The following is a 20514-nucleotide window of genomic DNA, read 5'->3' as shown; positions in this document are numbered from 1 at the left end:
TCCCTCCGCCCCCCTCCAATCCTTCCCTCCGCCCCCCTCCAATCCTTCCCTCCGCCCCCCTCCAATCCTTCCCTCCGCCCCCCTCCAATCCTTCCCTCCGCCCCCCTCCAATCCTTCCCTCCGCCCCCCTCCAATCCTTCCCTCCGCCCCCCTCCAATCCTTCCCTCCGCCCCCCTCCAATCCTTCCCTCCGCCCCCCTCCAATCCTTCCCTCCGCCCCCCTCCAATCCTTCCCTCCGCCCCCCTCCAATCCTTCCCTCCGCCCCCCTCCAATCCTTCCCTCCGCCCCCCTCCAATCCTTCCCTCCGCCCCCCTCCAATCCTTCCCTCCGCCCCCCTCCAATCCTTCCCTCCGCCCCCCTCCAATCCTTCCCTCCGCCCCCCTCCAATCCTTCCCTCCGCCCCCCTCCAATCCTTCCCTCCGCCCCCCTCCAATCCTTCCCTCCGCCCCCCTCCAATCCTTCCCTCCGCCCCCCTCCAATCCTTCCCTCCGCCCCCCTCCAATCCTTCCCTCCGCCCCCCTCCAATCCTTCCCTCCGCCCCCCTCCAATCCTTCCCTCCGCCCCCCTCCAATCCTTCCCTCCGCCCCCCCTCCAATCCTTCCCTCCGCCCCCCTCCAATCCTTCCCTCCGCCCCCCTCCAATCCTTCCCTCCGCCCCCCTCCAATCCTTCCCTCCGCCCCCCTCCAATCCTTCCCTCCGCCCCCCTCCAATCCTTCCCTCCGCCCCCCTCCAATCCTTCCCTCCGCCCCCCTCCAATCCTTCCCTCCGCCCCCCTCCAATCCTTCCCTCCGCCCCCCTCCAATCCTTCCCTCCGCCCCCCTCCAATCCTTCCCTCCGCCCCCCTCCAATCCTTCCCTCCGCCCCCCTCCAATCCTTCCCTCCGCCCCCCTCCAATCCTTCCCTCCGCCCCCCTCCAATCCTTCCCTCCGCCCCCCTCCAATCCTTCCCTCCGCCCCCCTCCAATCCTTCCCTCCGCCCCCCTCCAATCCTTCCCTCCGCCCCCCTCCAATCCTTCCCTCCGCCCCCCTCCAATCCTTCCCTCCGCCCCCCTCCAATCCTTCCCTCCGCCCCCCTCCAATCCTTCCCTCCGCCCCCCTCCAATCCTTCCCTCCGCCCCCCTCCAATCCTTCCCTCCGCCCCCCTCCAATCCTTCCCTCCGCCCCCCTCCAATCCTTCCCTCCGCCCCCCTCCAATCCTTCCCTCCGCCCCCCTCCAATCCTTCCCTCCGCCCCCCCTCCAATCCTTCCCTCCCGCCCCCCTCCAATCCTTCCCTCCGCCCCCCCTCCAATCCTTCCCTCCCCCCCCCCTCCAATCCTTCCCTCCCCCCCCCCTCCAATCCTTCCCTCCCCCCCCCTCCAATCCTTCCCTCCCCCCCCCTCCAATCCTTCCCTCCCCCCCCCTCCAAACCCCCCCCAATCCTTCCCTCCCCCCCCCTCCCACTCCCAACCCCCTCCAATTCCCTCCCCCCCCACCCTCCAATCCTTCCTCCCCCCCCCTCCAATCCTTCCCTCCCCCCCCCCTCCAATCCTTCCCTCCCCCCCCCCTCCAATCCTTCCCTCCCCCCCCCCTCCAATCCTTCCCTCCCCCCCCCTCCAATCCTTCCCTCCCCCCCCCCTCCAATCCTTCCCTCCCCCCCCCCCTCCAATCCTTCCCTCCCCCCCCCCTCCAATCCTTCCCTCCCCCCCCCCCCCCCCCATCCTTTCTAAACTACTTAGTCCCTTCATATGACAGACCTGCCAGCCCAGGAATTAGCCTGGTAAACCTTGGCAGTACTCCCTCTATTGCAAGGACATCCTTCCTCAGATGAACTTCAAATCAGTTTCTGGTTTCTCCAGGATGTTGGTCATCTGTTGATGTAATTTCCTTTGACTTCTAAGCCAATTACCTGTGGGCCCATCACTCTCATTAAATCTTTTCTCTGTTGTTTCATTACATTTTATGATTTTTCTACCAAGATAGCAGGGGTCTTAGGGTAGTTTTGGCATCAGCTTATTTGAGGTAAGAGTGTGGGTTGTCTAGCTGTAATGATTAACATTTTGGACTCATTGTTCCAAATGTCTAACTGATGAATAATTATCAATATCTTATTCAATCTTATCTATTACCCCAAACACTCAGGAAGTTTTACTCTGCAAGATGGAGTGCAATTACCTGATCTTTGCTGGGTCAGCACAACACACGGCAACCCATTCCCACATCATGCCAAGTCTTGCATAGCTTCCCATGCAGCTGGCACAGACGAGTTCTGACTCTCAACTACCTTTCACCAGCTCAAAGAAGTGTGGTGAAACCTTTGCAAAGCCAACTGGGAGGAATACTGCAAGGTACTGGAACGAAGTGTTGTAATGATATCACCCAGTCATATCCCCATCAAGCAGGCACGTATAGCTGCTTCTGCAAAGCCATCTACAAAGTGGACACCAAATCCATCCCACGGGGCTATTGCTGACTAGGCCCATTATCTCGAAGAAGAACGTGTCTCCTTCAACACTACGAGGTAACTAGTGACCTAGATGTAGCCGAGCCCTTGAACTTTGCCCACCGCATTAGATGGGAAGAGACCGCCAGAAACTTCATCCATTTGAACCAGAAATGCTGACGGCTCTTATACCGCCTTGGAGCAGCCCAGAACAACTAACACCAATCTGACAATTTGTAAATACTAACAACGTAGCATCCCAACTCCTCCATATGGGAAAGGCACCCTCGAGAAAGGAATGAATAAAACATAGATTGAGTGGAGAGTCTTAGGGGATGAGTTTGAAACTCTGCGAGGTGAGCGATCATTGAAGCTGCTTAATTTGGAGCATTTCCATTACACTGTTCACACTTCCCGCTGCTTCAGAAAAGCAGCCAGCATAATCAGGGATCCCGACGCACCCTGGACATTCTCTCTTCCACCCTCTTCCGTGGGGAAAAAGATACAAAAGTCTGAGATCTTGTACCAGCCAACTCAAGAACATCTTCTTCCCTGCTGCCACCAGACTTTTGAATGGTCCAACTTTGCATTAAGTTGATCTTTCTCTATACTACTCTATACTATAGCTCTATAGCTATGACTGTAACATTATATTCTGCACTTTCTTCATTCCTTCTCCCCATGTACCCTTTCAACAGTATGCTTTTTCAGTATAGCATGCAAGAAGCAATACTTTATCACAATACACGTGACAAAAGTAAATCAAGGAATATTGATTGACTCAGTTTACTGATGTCTGGATGGTCGCATCTGCCATTTAATGTGCATTATGGTGTTTAACCACAGGTTATCTGTGAATTCACATATGTCTCATAGTAACCCTGAATGTTAGAGTATAAGATAGATATTTTAAATTGTTTTATCTTTCTAGCCTTGTATTGTAACATTTACTTTGTTTTCAAAACCTGTGGAATCACGTAGCTTTATTTTTTAGTAAATGTCTTGAATTTCAGCGCTTGTCTATCCCCAAGTGGACCTGTCAGTAAGCTGGGGATCTGATCTGGTTCATAACAGGACATTCTCTATGCAGGAATTCTCCCTTTGTCTATCAAGGATGTGGCTTCCAGTGGATTTATGCATTAGACTGGTTGGTCAGTTCATGGTCTTGCAAGTTGCTGTAATTTGTTTAGACTGGAGGAGTTTGTGTTTCACATCTAAGTAGGATATGTGAAATTGCAACCCATTATAAGTACCTGCCAAGGTTGTTTCTCAATTTCTGGCTGCACTTCAATCCTACTGTCCTGATCTTTAGCTACCAATGGAGGGGACATGCATATCTAAGTTCCTCCTTCTGCAATTGTTTGAGGGCCTGACCAAGGTGAAGTTTGAGAGGGTTGTTCAATTCAACTAGACTCACACTAGGATGTCCTGGGAGAGGAAAGGAAACTTATTCAAACTAATTTAGGTGCCATGTTGTTTGCTGGTATGTTTGAAGTCCCCTACCAGCGCTCATTGGGGCAGGGGACTGGATTCCATCATAAAACCCAGGAATTTCACCTCCTTCAAAGAACTTAACTTTTGTTTCCATTGGTGTTTTGAATATTAAAGCAGGGAGGTCTTGCTGCAACTGTACAGGGCACTGGTGAGGGTGCAGCTGGAGTACTGTGTGCAGTTTTGGTCGCTGCACTTGCGCAAGGATATTTTGGCCCTGGAGGGAGTGCAGAGGAGGTTCACTAGGCTGATACTGGAGATGAGGGGGTTGGACTATGAAGAGAGGCCGAATAGACTGGGTTTGTACTTGTTGGAGTTTAGAAGGATGAGGGGAGATCTTATAGAGACATATAAGATAATGAAGGGGATGGATAGGGTAGAGGTAGAGAGATTCTTCCGGCTCAGAAAGGACAGCAGGACTAGAGGGCACAGCCTCAAGATAAGGGGGGGGGACGACAGTTTAGAATGGAGTTGAGGAGGAACTTCTTCACTCAAAGGGTGGTCAATCTCTGGAATTCTCTGCCCGTTGATGTGGTGGAGGCTACCTCGCTAAATATATTTAAGACATGGGTAGATAGGTTTTTGGTAGGCAAGGGAATTAAGGGTTATGGGGAGAAAGCAGGAAAGTGGAACTGAGCCACTTCAGATCAGCCATGATCTTGTTGAATGGCGGGGCAGGCTCGAAGGGCTAGATGGCCTACTCCTGCTCCTATTTCTTATGTTTCTTATGTGTTCTTTTCCAAAGAGCACATCATTCCTCTTTATTGGGATCCCTCTGGATAGATCAAAGAAATATAAAAGTAGCCAGGAACTCGGGTTCCATTCCTGGCTTAGGTCACTGTGTGGAGTTTGTACATTCTCCCCATGTCTGCATGGGTTTCCTCCGGGTGCTCCATTTCCTCCCACAGTCTGAAAGAAGTGCTGGCTAGGCACATTGGCTTTGCTAAATTCTCCCTCAGTGTATCCGAACAGGCGATGGAGTGTGGTGACTAGGGGATTTTCACAGAAACTTAATTGCAGTGTGAATGTAAGCCAACTTGTGACATTAATAAATAAACTTTAAATTTTGGGTTAGGAGGTGTATGCTTCTAATGTGTAACTTTTTTTTAAGAAGTGTTTTATTGAGAATTTTCAACTTCACATAAAATACGATGCACAACAAATTTCCAGCATTCAGCACAGTACAGAACAATCATCACTTCACAAATATACATGGAGAAGACCAGCAAAGGTCAGTACAAACAATTCAAAGAATCAGACATCATAATCCCTGCCATTGAGATCAGCTTCTCCTTTTGGACAGATATTGAAAGGAAACAGAGTGTGGGGAATCAGGATAACAGGCTACAGCCATGGAACTATTGCACTATGGTGTATATCCTTTGACAAAGTAGCAAAATAAACACTTCTAAATTAAACATCGAGCAATATTGCTTGGGTTTGCACCAGCACACACCTCCCTGCATCTCACCAACCAGATACACCAACGGCAAGGAAAAGAAGTCCAGTGTAATCTGGGATATTTAGTTTGTCTGCACTATAGTCGGATAAGCGCAGGATTTGTTAGACCCAGAATAACTAACACAAAAAGAAAAACACAACACCAACAGCTTTCCTCACCTAAAATGAGGATTTAAGTCCCTATCAATTATCCATCCACCTACCACTCTGCTGTGGCACTCGTCATCTTTTCTATAACCTAAATGAAGGCTGCGGTAAAAAATCTACTCCATCTGTGCAAAATCAAGGATTACAGCACAGTAACAATATTAAATATGTATTGAACGACCTTTAGGACATACAACTCATTTGGAGTGCGCCCTAACAAGAAAAAAGAAAGAAGAGGGACCTTGGCCAGAGAACTAGGGCCCCCTCCACCTACCATCTCCGGTGCAGAGCAGTGGAAGAGCCACCAGCAAATAGCTAATGATCCCAAATTTGCAGGGTAACAGGCAAGGGAAAAGAAAAAAATCTCAAGTCTTTTGTGGTTAATAAGTGCCCTTAGATTCAGTAGGCCGAATGGCTTCTTTCTGCACTGTTGGGATTCTGTAGTTCTAATCAGGAGTAAAATCACAAGAGAACAAGTTCAGGATTAATGATAGCAAAGGCCTAAGCTGTGACCGGATCGTGAACTTGAGATAGCCAGCCCTCAATTAAAATTGTGGAAGCACCACAGCCAGTTCTCAAAATCAGCTGGGAATGTCACTACAGCTCTTCCTCTTCCTGGGGGGACCAGCTCATGAACAATCCTCAATGCACCATGTCACCGTGACTGAAAATACCTACAGTGCAGGAAGAGGCATCTGCACCAACTCTTCGGAAGAACATTGTACCCAAGACCTCCCCTCTGCCCTATCTCTGTAACCCCATACATTTACCATGGCTAATTCACCTAACCTACACATCTTTTGCACTAAGGGACAATTAAACATAACCAATCCACATAACCTACACATCTTTGAACTGAGGAAGGAAACTGGAGCACCTGGAGGAAACCTACACATTCAGGGAAGAACGTGCAAACTCCACACGCAGTGATCCAAGCCAAGAATTGAACTTGGGTGCCTGGCGCTGTGAGGCAGCAGTGCTAATGACTGTGCCCATAAACTTAAGATATTCAATGTATGTTGTTGAATTTCCATGGAAAGAAGGTGAGCCTTCACTGAGGAAACTCCCTCTCGACTCAAAGGATTATCATCTCGGCACCATTCATTGTAGGAAATCTTGCAATTTTTCATGGTGAGTGTTCATAATCTGTGCCACAGATTAAAAAAAAGTCTTCCATATTTTTGTCATCTTGGCACCAACAGCACCACCCAAGCATGGGCCTGTTCATCAGCGACATCACCACTGTAAGCTGGGCCCTACACCCTGGTCAGCTCCAGCTGCATCACAGAAACAAGGATTTCTTCCACTTAACTCGGCTTCCTGCAGTCAAAAAAGGATCTTCCACAAACATTGCCCAGATTATACACAGGATCAACTATTACAGGTTGTGCATCAGGATAAAAGAAAGGATTAAGAGATGAGTAGTGTCAGAGCTCACAACAACACGCCTGTTCCTGTGTTTCATAGGCTGAGTATGCAGCAGTGCTATTTCTGGGGCTGGATAAGTCTGATCAACTTATACACCGATCAGCTTGTATGCTGTAATCCAAGGTAGTATTGACATTTGCAGTGGTCCAAAACTTGGAAATATTGTAAGCAATAAGAAGGATAATAAATTTCATAGTGAAATGTGCAGATGCATGGCTGATATAGCTTAATGCTGAGCACTGTGAGGTGATACACTCTGACAAGGAAAAATGAGGAGAAGCAACATAAACTGTTGGTACAATTTTAAAGAAATAGTGGGCAAGGAAATGTAGCTAGGGTTGATAAATGGCAAGTTACATTTGTGCTCCTCAAGTGCTAGGCAATGACCATCTCCAACAAGGGAGACTCTAACCATTAGCCCATGACATTCAGTGGCATCACCATTGCTGAATTCACCACCATCAACATCATTGACCAGAAATTGTACTGGACTAGCCTTATGAATACTGTGGCTACAAGAGCAGAGCAGAGGCTGGGAATTTCATTAAATAACAAATCCTATCTGCAAGGCAGAAGTCAGGAGTGTGATGGAATACTCTCCACTTGTCTGAATGGTTGCAGCTCTAAGAAGCTTGACACCATCCAGGACAAAGCAGCCCGCTTGTTTAGCACCCCATCCACCCACCCACCTTCAGTATTTACTCTCTCCATCACTGGTGCATGGTGGCAGCAGTGTGTACCATCTATAGCACTGCAGCAACCCACCAAGGCTCCTTCAACAGCACCTTCCAAGCTTGTAACCTCTGCCACCAAGGACAAGGGCAGCAGAAGCATGGGAACACCAGCACCTGCCAATTCCCCTCCAAGCCACATACTACCCCGACTTGCAATGATATCACTGCTTGTTTGCTGTCATTAGGTCAAAATCCTGGTTCTTCCTTCCTAACTGCGCTGTGGCATACCTACCCCACATGGACTACAGTGGTTCAAGAAGGCAGCTCATCACTGGCACCTCAAGAGCAGTTAGGGATGGGTAATAAATGCTGGCTGAACCAGTGATGCTCACATCCTGTCAAATAATATTTTAAAAAAATCTTTGAAGGTGGCAGGACAAATTTAGAAATACGTTTAAAAATATACTAGATTCTTGGGCTTTATTAACGGAAGCATAAAAATACAAAAGCATGGAAGTTATCCTGACCCTTTATCAAGCACTGGTTAAGCCTCAAATTGAGTACTGTGTTCAATTCTGAGGACTGCACTTTAGAATGGTCATCAAGGCCTTTGGGTGTAGCAGAGTTTTACCAGAATAGTACCAGGAATGAGGCTATGAGACTAAGGGAATTTCACAGTAACTTCATTGCAGTGTTAATGTAAGCCTTACTTGTGACTAATAAATAAACTTTTAATTTTATGTGAAGAGACTGAAGTTGATGGGGTTATCTTTGCCTTGCCTGTGAGCTAACCTATATCACACTATATAAACATGGACTCATCTAAACTTTCACTGTCTGTTTTCTAATTTGCTGCAGGCCCCATTCACTGATCACTCCTGTGCTCACTGCTCTACATTGGCTGCTGGTCTGACATCCCCCAATCATAAAATTCCCATTCTCCTTTGCTTCACCACTCTCTTTCTCTCCTAACCGTCACCTCTCATATTGTGCTCTTCTGATTTGGGTATTTGCATATGCTTGATTTGAAACATTCCACCATTGACAGCAGTACCTTCAGGTAATACTTAAACTTCTGAATTCGCTCCCAAAACTTCATTTATTGTAAACCTATTTTTCTCCTTTTTAAGACTCCTTAAAATCTAACTTTCTGATCAAGCTTATGACCATCTTACAGCTCCTTAAATAACATTTTGCTACGTTGAAAACACTACATAAATACAAGTAATTGTTATGTAGCTAGTGTAAAAATATTGATAATGATTCTGTGGGGAGCTCTGGGTCATTTTGTTTTCATTTAATCATGAAGTGTAGGCGTGAGCTGCTAATGCCCCTCTGAGAGCAGAGAGGTTGAAGAGGAGATTTGATAGAGGTGCACAATATTCTGAAAAGTTTTGACGGTGAATTAGGAGAAATTTTTTCTAGTGATTGAAGGGTCAGTAAACACAGGACACAGACTTAATGTGATTGGCAAAAAGAATCAGAGAGGATGTGAGGAAACTTTTTTATACAGTGAGTTGTTATCATCTGGAATGCACAGCTGTTGGAGAAGCACATTCAGTCACAGCATTGATGTAGAGGTGCATTCCAGGCATTCACCTGGTGAGAGAGCAGCACTCCAGAAGCTTGTGCTATCAAATAAACCTGTTAGACTTTAACCTGGTGTTGTGAGACTACTTACTGAATCATAGCATTCAAAGAGAATTGAATAAATAGCTAAAGGAGAAATAATTTACATGGATATGGGGAAAGTGCAGGGATGTGATGTGGAAGTAATTGGAGAGTTCTTTCAAAGAAGCAGCATAGACAAGATCGGCTGAATGGCTTTCTCTGCTGTTCTATACTTGCTCCAGTCTGTGAGCTGATATATGTTAAGAATTGTGTAGCCAATATGCAGACTTTAATCCATTTGCGTACAGGCAGAAGAGCAAACTATAATGGTTAGTTGTCTCTCATTGTAAACTTGATGCAACTGGATCAGTCTTTGTTTTGGCAATTACGTGACTAAAATGAAGGGACTTTCTCAGCTACAGCTAGCCAAGCCCATTGCTTTAAAATTATGTGAAATTTAATACCAAAATATTCTCTGTTTGGCAGTATTGTCAGTCTTAATTAGGAAAACATCGTTTTTCTGCTTAGCCTTGTACTTCATAAAGTGCCAGCCTTGATTTATTTCATCGTCTTACCTCTGAGTCAGAAAAGCATGAATTCATTCATATCCCACTCCAAAGATTTGAATAATAACCTTCCAGGCTAACACTTCAATGCAGTTCTGAAGTAGTGCTGCATTGTACGAGGTGCCATCTTTCTGCTGAAATGTTAATCCAGATCCTGTTAGTCATCCCAGGGGAATGTAAAAGAATATTCCTACGGCTTTGCTCAAAAGGATCAGGGGAATTTTTCTTGGTCTCTTTGTTAGTATTTACCCCTCAACTAATATTATTAAAACAGATGATCTAGTCATTTACCTCATTAATGCTTCCTGTATGTAAATTGGCTGCTGAATTTCCTTTTATAATAGTGATTACACTTTATAAATACTTCATTGGCTGTAAAACAATTAGCAATACCCTAGCCTGGTAAAAGATGTTTATATAAACGTAAGTTATTTTTCTCTCGCTGAATTGGGAAGAGTATTTTTTCTAATATATGAAACAAAACTTGTTTTAATTATGAAATCTGGGTTCTAGGTTGTCGGTATACTCATCTATTTTATGTAATAATAAGTGGCTGCAGGCTGCTTTTTGTACATTTGCCAGTTGATGAGATAATTTTGTGGTTAAATTTACAGATTGCAGAGAAGAGAGACAGTGCATCAAAGAGGAAGAAGAAGCCAAAAGAACGCCCATCCCAACTTTTATGAAATTCCCTGCTCCAAGATCTACAAATGAATCTGGACTCCCCAACAATCATGTTCTGGATGCTCTTCGCGAAGACCAAAGATCTTCAAAGGCTCCTCTATCAGATGATAAGAACACGCCATCGGGCTGGGCAGTTTCAAGAGAAGAAAGTAAAACATCAGTGGACGCGTGGACGCCTGCACAGCAGAAAAGGAAGAGTTCAGAGGACACCAGCGTGAGTGGATATTTTCGGAAGAACACCAGTCTAGGTGATCTAAGGCAGTCCCCTGCCACGGCAAAGAAACTGGACAAACTTGTCAGTGAGATCCGAAAGGAAACCAATGTGATCATTCCTGAACGAGACCGGAAGATTGCAGCATTAATGCTGGTTAAACATCAGGAAGAACAGGAGAGGCTAGAACAATGTCTCAAAGCCCAGCAGTTCTGGGATAAACTGAAGAGGACGGAAAGATTAGCACAAATAAAGCAGGAGACTGAAAGACAAAAAGGCTTAATCAAGAGTATTGGCAGGTGACTGCATTAAACATTACATTGTGTTTTTATCATGTGGCTTGTTATACCTTATTGATACCACTGCAGTAGAGAAGAAATACAAAGCTGCTTTATTGTATGCTTCTTTGATTCTCCTGTAATGCTGTTAATTGAGATGTGCAATTTATTATCATTAAACTATTCAGACTCTCATTCCCCCTACTTCTACACAAAATTCCAGTCCATTGGCAAAAGGTTGTTCCAGAGTTAAAATGGAAATCATGAGATGTACACCAGGTCAAATAACTCATTCTATTTTTAATTTATCACCACACATGGGAGGTATCTCGTATAGTTACTCCCAAACTATTTTCCAATGGGAACCCATTTTGACATTTGAAGATTAATATGATCCCAGATGCCAACAAAGCAAAGCACCAATAAAGCAGCTTAACATTTAGTATATTATTATTAAAATACGCATATTATAGATCAACATATCATTATATTGAAGAAAATTCTCTCCACATAACTCAAATTTTGAAGACAGTTCATGGAAACCATTGTAAACCATTATTAGCATCACAAGTAGGCTTACATCAACACTGCAATGAAGTTACTGTCAAAATCCCCTAGTTGCCACACACTTTTTACACTGAGGGAGAATTTAGCATGGCCAATGCATCTAACCAGCATGTCTTCAGACTGTGGGAGGAAACATAGCACCCAAAGGAAACCCATGCAGACATGGGGAGAATGTGCAGACTCCACAGAGACAATGACCTAAGCCGGGAATTGAACCTGGGTCTCTGGTTTTGTGAAGCAGTAGCTTTAACCACTGTGGCACCGTGTTGTAAAAATCCATCTGGTTCACTGTCCTTTGTGGAAGGAAATCTGCCTTCCTTACCCAGTCTGACTCCAGAGCCACAGCAATGCAGTTGACTCTTAACTGCTCTCTGAAATGACCTAGCAAGCCACTCATTTCAAGGGCAGTTAAGGATAGGCAATAAATGCTGGCCAGCCAGTGATGCTCATGTCCCATGTATGAATAAAAAAGCCACATAGTATGATACTTGCACATGCTTATCATTATCTTATTGAAATTCCGGGGGTTAAATAGCTGAAAATTTCAGACATTTATTGTTACACTTTACTGAAATCTTTATGATATTTTACCTGTCCCCATCAGTCACTGTCTACACGTTTTGGTTTCAATGTGCTGACCAGTTGAATTGATTTTTGTTTTCCTTTTAATATGATGAAGGTTTTAAAAGTTAGGTTCAGACAGCCTCAGCTTCCTGACACATTCAGGAGGCTATGTTCATTCAACACCAATTGGAAAATCTGAGATATATTAGATTCAGGTTGTCTTGCTGGGCATCGTGCAAAGTCAGTCCAAGAAAGAAACTGAATTCTGTGAAAAGATTGAGAAAAAGGAGGAAAATGAGTGGCTTTCTGTTGAAATCTGAATCCCACCTTTCTCTCTTCACAGTGCTGTCTGATTTGTGGTGCAGCATTTTCTGTTTTAATTTCAAATAAATGGTAACTTTACAGTTGTAGATGAACAAGATATCTTTTTGATTCAGTTAAAGCATAGAACCATAGAAAATTACAGCTCAAAAACAGGCCTTTCGGCCCTTCTTGTCTGTGCCCTGTCTGTGCCTGTGCAAGACTGTGGGACAAAGAGCATTGGAAACAAACTTGGGAAAAGGCACGGTTGGCACAATCATAATTACCCGGAATAGTCAGTGTTCTGGGTAGAATAGAGGAAGAGGAAACCTGGAGTCAAACAAGAGGCAGTTAGGGGGATTGGGGAATTGTAAGTTTCTGTGATAGAATGGGCTGGATGGGATGAATGGCTTCTTATCCAGACTTGCCTCTGTGAACCAGTGAACCACTTAATGGCATTGATTGTTGCTGCAGTGAATGCCTTCAAATCCCTCCATGGCCTTGCCCCTCCCACCTCTAAAATCTTTTCCAGTCCCTCTAAAAATCTTAATTGCTCCACTGAGACTTCAGAGAACATTCAGGGAGAAATTGCTGGCCATGCCTCCATTTATTTATTTTTAAATTTTTACTCCATCATTAAAGCCACAAAGCCAATGCTCAGAATGAACCAGGCAAGCCGAATCCTGAAGTCGATGACAATCTCCTTCATTTGGTTGACATTGAGAGAGAGATTATTGTTGCCACACCAGTTCACCTGATTCTCTGTCTTATTCCTGTACTCTGTCTTGTCATTGTTTAAGATTAGGGTTGTGTCTTCAACAAACTTGAAAATCGAATTAGAGGGGAATTTGGCCATACAGTCATAGGTGTACAAGGAGTATAGTAGGGGGCTGAGAACATAACCTTGTGGGGCACCAGTGTTGAGGATAATCATGGAGGAGGTGTTGTTGCCGATCCATACTGATTGTGGTCTGTGAGTTAGGAAGTTCAGGATCCAGTCGCAGAGGGAGATGCAGATGTCCAGGCCACGGAGTTTGGAGATGAGTTTTGTGGGAATAATGGTGTTGAAGGCTGAACTGTAGTCAATAAATAGGAGTCTGACATAGGTGTCCTTGTTATCTAGGTGTTCCAGGGTTGAGTGCAGGGTCAGAGAAATGGTGTCTGCTGTGGACCTGCTGCAGTGCTAGGCAAACTGTAGTGGATAGTGGATCCCAGTAATCCAGGAGGCTGGAATTGATTCGTGCCATGACTAGCCTTTCAAAGCACTTCATAATGACGGATATCTGAGCCACCGGCCAACAGTTATTAAGGCACGTTGCTTGGTTTTCCTTAGGTACCGGGATGATGGTCGTCTTCTTGAATCAGATAGGGACCTCAGATTGTTGTAAAGGGAAGTTGAATATGTCTGTGAATACTCCCGCCAGCTGATCCATGCAGGACCTGAGTGCACGTCGGGGTACCCCATCCAGGCCAGGTGCTTTCTGTGGGTTGACTTTTGAGAAAGCTGCTCTGACCTCTGCAATGGTGACCCCAGATACAGGTTCATCCAGGGTTCCAGGCGGAGGGCACACTTTTGTTGACCTCTTGCTCAAAACGGGCATAGAATGCATTAAGCTTATCAGGGAGGGGTGCGTTGGAGCCTTCATCTTGTAGCCTCTATGTCTTGCAGACCTTGCTATAGTTGGTGGGTGTTGGTGTGGCTAGCCTAGGACTCTAGCTTGGTCCGGTATTGTCTTTTGGCATCTTTGAAAGATCTCCTTAGATCTTATCTGGCTTTCTTGTACAGGTCACTGTCGCCTGACTTGAAAGCCTCAGACCTGGACTTCAGTAAGCAGTGGATACCCCACGCACCCTGGATATTCTTTCTTCCACCTTCTTCCTTTGGGAAAAAGATACAAAAGTCTGAGGCCATGTACCAACCGACTCAAGAACAGCTTCTTCTCTGCTGTTGTCAGACTTTAGAATGGACTTACCTTATACTAAGCTGATTTTTCTCTGTATCCTAGCTATGACTGTAACACTACATACTGCACTCTCTCGTTTCCTTCTCTGTGAAGGAAATGTTTTGCCTGTATAGCACGCAAGAAACAATATTTTTCACTGTATGTTAATATATGTGACAACAATAAATCAAATCAAATCAAGTTATTCCTGTTCATCCATGGTTTCCGGTTGGGGAACACGCGGATTTGCTTCTTTGGCATACAGTCTTCTACACACTTACTAATGAAGTCAGTTCTGTAGTGGTGTACTCGTTCAGGCTGGTCGCAGAGTTTTTAAATACTGACCAGTCCACTGACTCCAAGCAGCCCCGTAGGAGCTCATCCGATTTCTCTGACCAACATTGCACTTTAATGGATTCTCCCGCTTCAGTTTTTGTTTGTAAGCCAGGAGTAGAGCACAGCCTTGTGGTCTGATTTGCCAAATCAGACCACAAGTCTGAATAGCCTGATGGTCAGTTTTTTTATTCATTCATCGGATGTGGGTGTTACTGGCTGGGCCACCATTTATTGTCATTTCAGAGGGCAGTTAACAGTCAGCCACATGTAGGTCAGATCAGGTAAGGATGACAGATTTCCTTCATTCATGAACCAGTTGAGTATTTACCAGAGTATTAATGGAAGCCTACTTGTGACAATAATAAATAAACTTTACCAACTGACAATGATTTTGTGGTCATCATTAGACTTTTAATTCCAGATTTTTATTGAATTCAAATTTCACCATCTGCTGTTGTGAGATTTGAACCTGGGCCTTTGGAGCATTGTCCTCAGAGCCCCACTACCATACCCAATGTCCACCAAGCCATAGCCAATCTTGATGAAATTACCTGCAGGAAAGATGGGGTAAAGGAAGGGAAGACAAAACAAGGAGGGTCATCTATCAGTGGAAACAAACATCAAATTATCCAATGAGGTTTCAGATGCTCATTGTTGAATTCATTCACAGGATGTGGCAAAATCAGAATTTATTATCAATATCTATTTATCCTTGAAAAGGAGGTCTTTGCTATCTTTTTGAATACAGCGGAGTGGCTTGCTAGGGCAATTCAGAGGACAGAAGTTCACTGTTGTTGTGTCTCTGCAGTAACATGGGTCAGACTGGTCAATATCAAGTTTCCTAAAAGATACTAGTTAATCAGATAGGTTTTTATACCATTCTGGTCATTGTTGCTGACACTATCTTTTATTCTAGATTTCTTTAGTTAATTAGTTTAAATTTCCCAGCTTTCATTGTAATCTGAACTCATTTCCCCAGATTATTAATCAGGGCCTCTGGATTACTAGTCTAGTAACATAACCGTGCTACTATACACCCACACTGCTGCAGCATCCTCTACAAATAAATCATTTCAAAGGATTTGGATATTCTGTTCAGATAAACCAAAAGGATCAGAGACATCTTACATTACCATTGTAACAATTGAGTAAGGCAATTTTATGTTGTCAGATTTATAGTTGAACTGTGCAAATAGTGGGACTTTCCAATGTAAGCATTTACCTGTTGCAGGTCTTTCACCACATGGTGTTTGGCATTTCTCCCTTGCTTTTTGGTCTCCTCATGGAGGCAATTGCCTCTCTTCTTCTCGTCCCAATCCTGATTTTGTTAGAAAGAAGGCGGCTAAGAGGGGTCCTTATTGAAACATATAAGATGATTAGAGGTTTAGATAGGGTGGACAGTGATAGCTTTTTCCCTCTGATGGAGAAAGCTAGCACGAGGGGACATAGCTTTAAATTAAGGGGTGGTAGTTATAGGACAGATGTCAGAGGTAGGTTCTTTACCCAGAGGGTGGTGAGGGATCGGAATGCCCTGCCTGCTGCAGTTGTAAATGCGCCTAGTTTGGGGGCGTTTAAGAGATCCGTGGATAGGTTTATGGATGGAAAGGGATTGGTTTAGGTTAGAGGGTCATTGCTTTTTAATTGGTCGGTGCAACATCGTGGGCCTAAGGGCCTGTTCTGCGCTGTAATGTTCTATGTTCTATGATTCTTCCCAAGCTCTGCAACATCTTCATTTAACCATGCCTGTTACTAAATGGTGCTGCAATAGTAATACGATGAATGACGTAGAGATGCCGGCTTTGTACTGGGGTGAGCACAGTAAGAAGTCTCACAATATCAGGTGAAAGTCCAACAGGTTTATTTGGAATCACAAGCTTTCGGAGCGCTGCTCCTTCGTAGGTGAGTGGAGAGGTAGGTTCCTCCTATATCTCCATTCACCTGATGAAGGAACAGCACTCCGAAAGCTCATGACTCCAAATAAACCTGTTGGAGTATAACCTGGTGTTGTGAGACTTCTTACTAATACTATTAAATAATCTAAGTGAGAGCACTGATATCACAGCATTGTATTTATGAAATATAATGTTAGAAATGCTTTGCAAGACGTTTTCCTCAATACTATCCCTTTCAGTCTATATAAGTGGTCTGTTTTGGCTCTGCACCTTTGAGGCAGACAATTACAGTGTCAAATCCCCCTCCAGAGACTTAATTTCAAGGTTGACACTTCAATGCAGTACTAATTGAGTGCTATCCTGGAGGAGGCATTAAACTGAAGCTAATCTGCCCTCTAAAGAGCTCTCCCGTTGTTCTATCCAACTCTTAACTCTAAACCACCACCCAGACCAGATAACAAAGCAATTTAGTTCATCGTTCTTTGTGGCAGTTGCCCCCTTTCCTACATGAAATGAAAAGTAAAAGTACTCAGTTGGTTATGAAGACATTTAGAACGTCTTGAGGGCAGAACGACAAGTCGCCAGGACCGGATGGAATGCATGCGAGGGTTCTGAAAGAAATGGCGGAGGTGATAGTGGATGCCTTGGTGGTTATTTTCCAGACGTCGCTGGATTCCGGGGAAGTGCCGGAAGATTGGAAAGCGGCTAATGTTACGCTGTTGTTTAAGAAGGGTGCCAGGCAAAAGGCAGGGAATTATAGGCCGGTTAGTTTAACGTCTGTTGTAGGTAAAATGTTAGAATCCGTCATCAAGGAGGAAATAGCGAGGCACCTTGAGAGGAATTGCTTGATAGAGCAGACGCAGCACGGTTTCGCTAAAGGGAAGTCGTGTCTGACAAATTTACTGGAGTTCTATGAGGATGTGTCTAGGGTGGTGGATAGAGGAGAGCCGGTGGATGTGGCCTTTCTTGATTTTAGAAGGTGTTTGACAAGGTACCTCACAAGAGGTTATTGCAGAAGGTCAGGGGGCATGGAGTTGGGGGTAGGGTGTTAGCATGGATAGAGGATTGGTTGTCAAATAGGAGGCAGAGAGTGGGGGTCAATGGGTGCTATTCGGATTGGCGGATGGTGACTAGTGGAGTGCCCCAGGGGTCGGTGCTGGGGCCTCAGCTATTTACCATTTATATAGATGATCTGGAGGAGGGAACCGAGTGTAGGGTGTCGAAATTTGCTGATGACACCAAGACTGGTGGAACGGCAAATTGTGCGGAGGGTGTGGAGAGTCTACAGAAGGATCTAGATAGGCTGGGCGAATGGGCCAGGAAATGGCAAATGGAATTTAATGTTGGCAAGTGCGAGGTGGTCCACTTTGGTCGGAATAATGGTAGGAAGGATTATTACTTACGTGGCGGAAAACTGCAGCAGGCGACGGTGCAGAGGGACCTCGGGGTCCTTGTGCATGAGTCGCAAAAACCCAGCTTGCAGGTGCAGCAGGTGGTCAGGAAGGCGAATGGGATGCTGGCCTTCATAGCGAGGGGGATTGAATATAAAAGTAGGGAGGTCTTGCTGTGGCTGTATAGGGCATTGGTGAGGCCGCAGCTGGAGTACTGTGTGCAGTTTTGGGCGCCGTACTTACGCAAGGATATTTTGGCCTTGGAGGGAGTGCAGAGGCGGTTTACTAGGCTGATACCGGAGTTGAGGGGGTTGAGCTATGAGGAGAGGCTGAATAAACTAGGCTTGTACTCGTTAGAGTTTAGAAGAATGAGGGGAGATCTCATTGAGACATATAAGATGATGAATGGGATGGATAGGATAGAGGTGGAGAGACTCTTCCCGCTCAGAAAGGATAGTAGGACTAGGGGGCACAGCCTCAAGATAAAGGGGGGGCGGTTCAGAACGGAGTTGAGGAAGAACTTCTTCACTCAAAGGGTGGTGAATCTCTGGAATTCTCTGCCTGTTGAAGTGGCGGAGGCGGCCTCGCTAAATATTTTTAAGACGCGGGTTGATGGGTTTTTGATAAGAGAGGGGATTAAGGGTTATGGGGAGAGGGCGGGAATGTGGAACTGAGACACGACAGATCAGCCATGATCTTATTGAATGGCGGGGCAGGCTCGAAGGGCCAGATGGCCTACTCCTGCTCCTATTTCTTATGTTCTTATGTTCTTATGTAAGCACAAACTTTTCTTTTCATAAACTGAATTTCATGTGTTCACAGGTGGAGAAAAGAACGGGAAATGAGACAGTCTAAAATACAGCAGGAAATGAAACAGATGGCTGAGCTGCGGGAGAAAGATGTGGTTTTCAAAGAAAGCAAATGGAGAATGTTAGCTGAGAAGCAGGAATTAAAGAAAAAGGAAAAAATAGAACAAGCAAAATATGAAGCAGAGATCCGTAAACGTCACCAAAATCAGCTACAGAAGCAAAAGGAAATTATCAAGCAGGTCACTAAAGAGCAAGAAGTACAGGTCTCGCAGGCAAAGCTGTCAAATGCTGCCCAGAAAAGGCTGCTGAAGGAAATGAGCGACCAAAACAAAATCAGACTGGAGAATGAGCATGAAAAACTGAAACATCTGATCCTGAAAAAGGAGCTGGACAATCTAACCAAAACTGAGGAGTTAATGGTGAGGATGTCACTGGAGCGCAAGCTTTTAAAATTCAAGGAAAACCACAAACTTCTTGTGGAAGAAAGAAAGAGAGGCCTGAAAGAAAGAGCAATCAAGGAGCAAAACCAGATCCTCCAGGCTCGCTTAAGGGCTGAAAAATTAGAACAGGAACAGAAGGAACGTAAGGAAGCATTGGCTGAAATCTCTGACCTCAAAATTGAACAGGCCCAGAAAACGGTGTTGAAAAGTGTCCAAAACAAAGCCCTTCAGTCCCAGAAGAGCAGATCAGAGAAAGAGAAAATCCACCAGCAGATAAAAAAGAAGGTGGAGGAAGAAGAAGAATGGCACCGGCAAGCAATGGAAGAAACTATTAAGAGAAAAGACAGGAGGAGTGAAGAGATACTGAAGGTAAAGAGAGCCACCATTGAGGAGTCGCGTCAAGTTGCCCGAGCTGCCTTTCAAATGAGAGAACGAGTGAGGGAACAGATCAACAGACGTTCGTTTAACCAGATGGCAATGGAAGCAGCACTGTGGGCCAGCCTAGTGAAAAAGATGGCTTACTAATTCATGTGTGAGGGGAAAGAATGAAATCCCATAATTAGAGTACCCGATTTAGTTCCTCATTAGTGCCGCCTCTCTCAGAAGGGACTTTATTTTGTTGCTTTGCTTGATGATGTTGGGGCAGCAAGTTACAAGTTTTTAGAGAAGGAATCAACATGGCTGATTGTACTTCAGTTAATATTAAACTATGAGGTAATGAGTTTTCACAGAAGGAAGTTAAATATTTGGGGAATCCATTGAAAGGCATTTGATTGAATTGTAAGATGATGAAGTTTATTGTCATGTAAACACAACTCAAAAGCTTCATCATGACCTGATTTCTTCAACCAGTGTTGTGAATCTGGGGAAAACAATTGTCCTGTCGTTACTTGGAAAAATGTAAAAAGTGTTTTACTTGTGCATGTTTAAATGTCTTGGCAAATGCACAGAACAAATCCTAATTTTTGCACTATTCAGGAAACAAAATCTAAAAACTGTGAACTTTTAGCCATCCATAAGTTATCTTTTTTATAAGACTGCAATGAAAGCTGGTCAACTTCATCTCTACAAAGTCTCATATTCAAACCATCTGTATGTTCTAGTGGACTTCCCATCACATTGCTGATAGTAATTTCAGGCTGTGCTCTGTCTTATTGTTGATAGTAATTTCAGACTGTGCGCTATCTTATTGCTGATAGTAATTTCAGACTGCCCTCTATCTTATTGCTGATACTAATTTCAGACTGTGCTGTGTCTTATTGCTGATAGTAATTTCAGACTGTGCTCTGTCTTATTGCTGAT

General features: G+C 44.7%; 1 protein-coding gene across 1 annotated transcript; it reads left to right on the top strand.

The window, feature by feature from the left end:
• Positions 1-5122: 5122 nt before the first annotated feature.
• LOC145339423 (coiled-coil domain-containing protein 185-like) lies at positions 5123-20231 on the top strand. The gene is made up of 3 exons (XM_080183880.1): positions 5123-5141; positions 10412-10991; positions 18786-20231. Exons 1-3 carry the CDS (start codon positions 5123-5125, stop codon positions 19735-19737), a joined length of 1551 nt encoding a protein of 516 aa, XP_080040006.1. The 3' UTR covers positions 19738-20231.
• The last annotated feature ends 283 nt before the right edge of the window (positions 20232-20514 follow it).

Source organism: Carcharhinus amblyrhynchos, unplaced genomic scaffold, assembly GCF_965287045.1.
Source record: "Carcharhinus amblyrhynchos unplaced genomic scaffold, sCarAmb.v2.hapA scaffold_456, whole genome shotgun sequence".
Taxonomy (NCBI): domain Eukaryota; kingdom Metazoa; phylum Chordata; class Chondrichthyes; order Carcharhiniformes; family Carcharhinidae; genus Carcharhinus; species Carcharhinus amblyrhynchos.
This window is presented reverse-complemented; position numbering and strand designations above follow the sequence as displayed.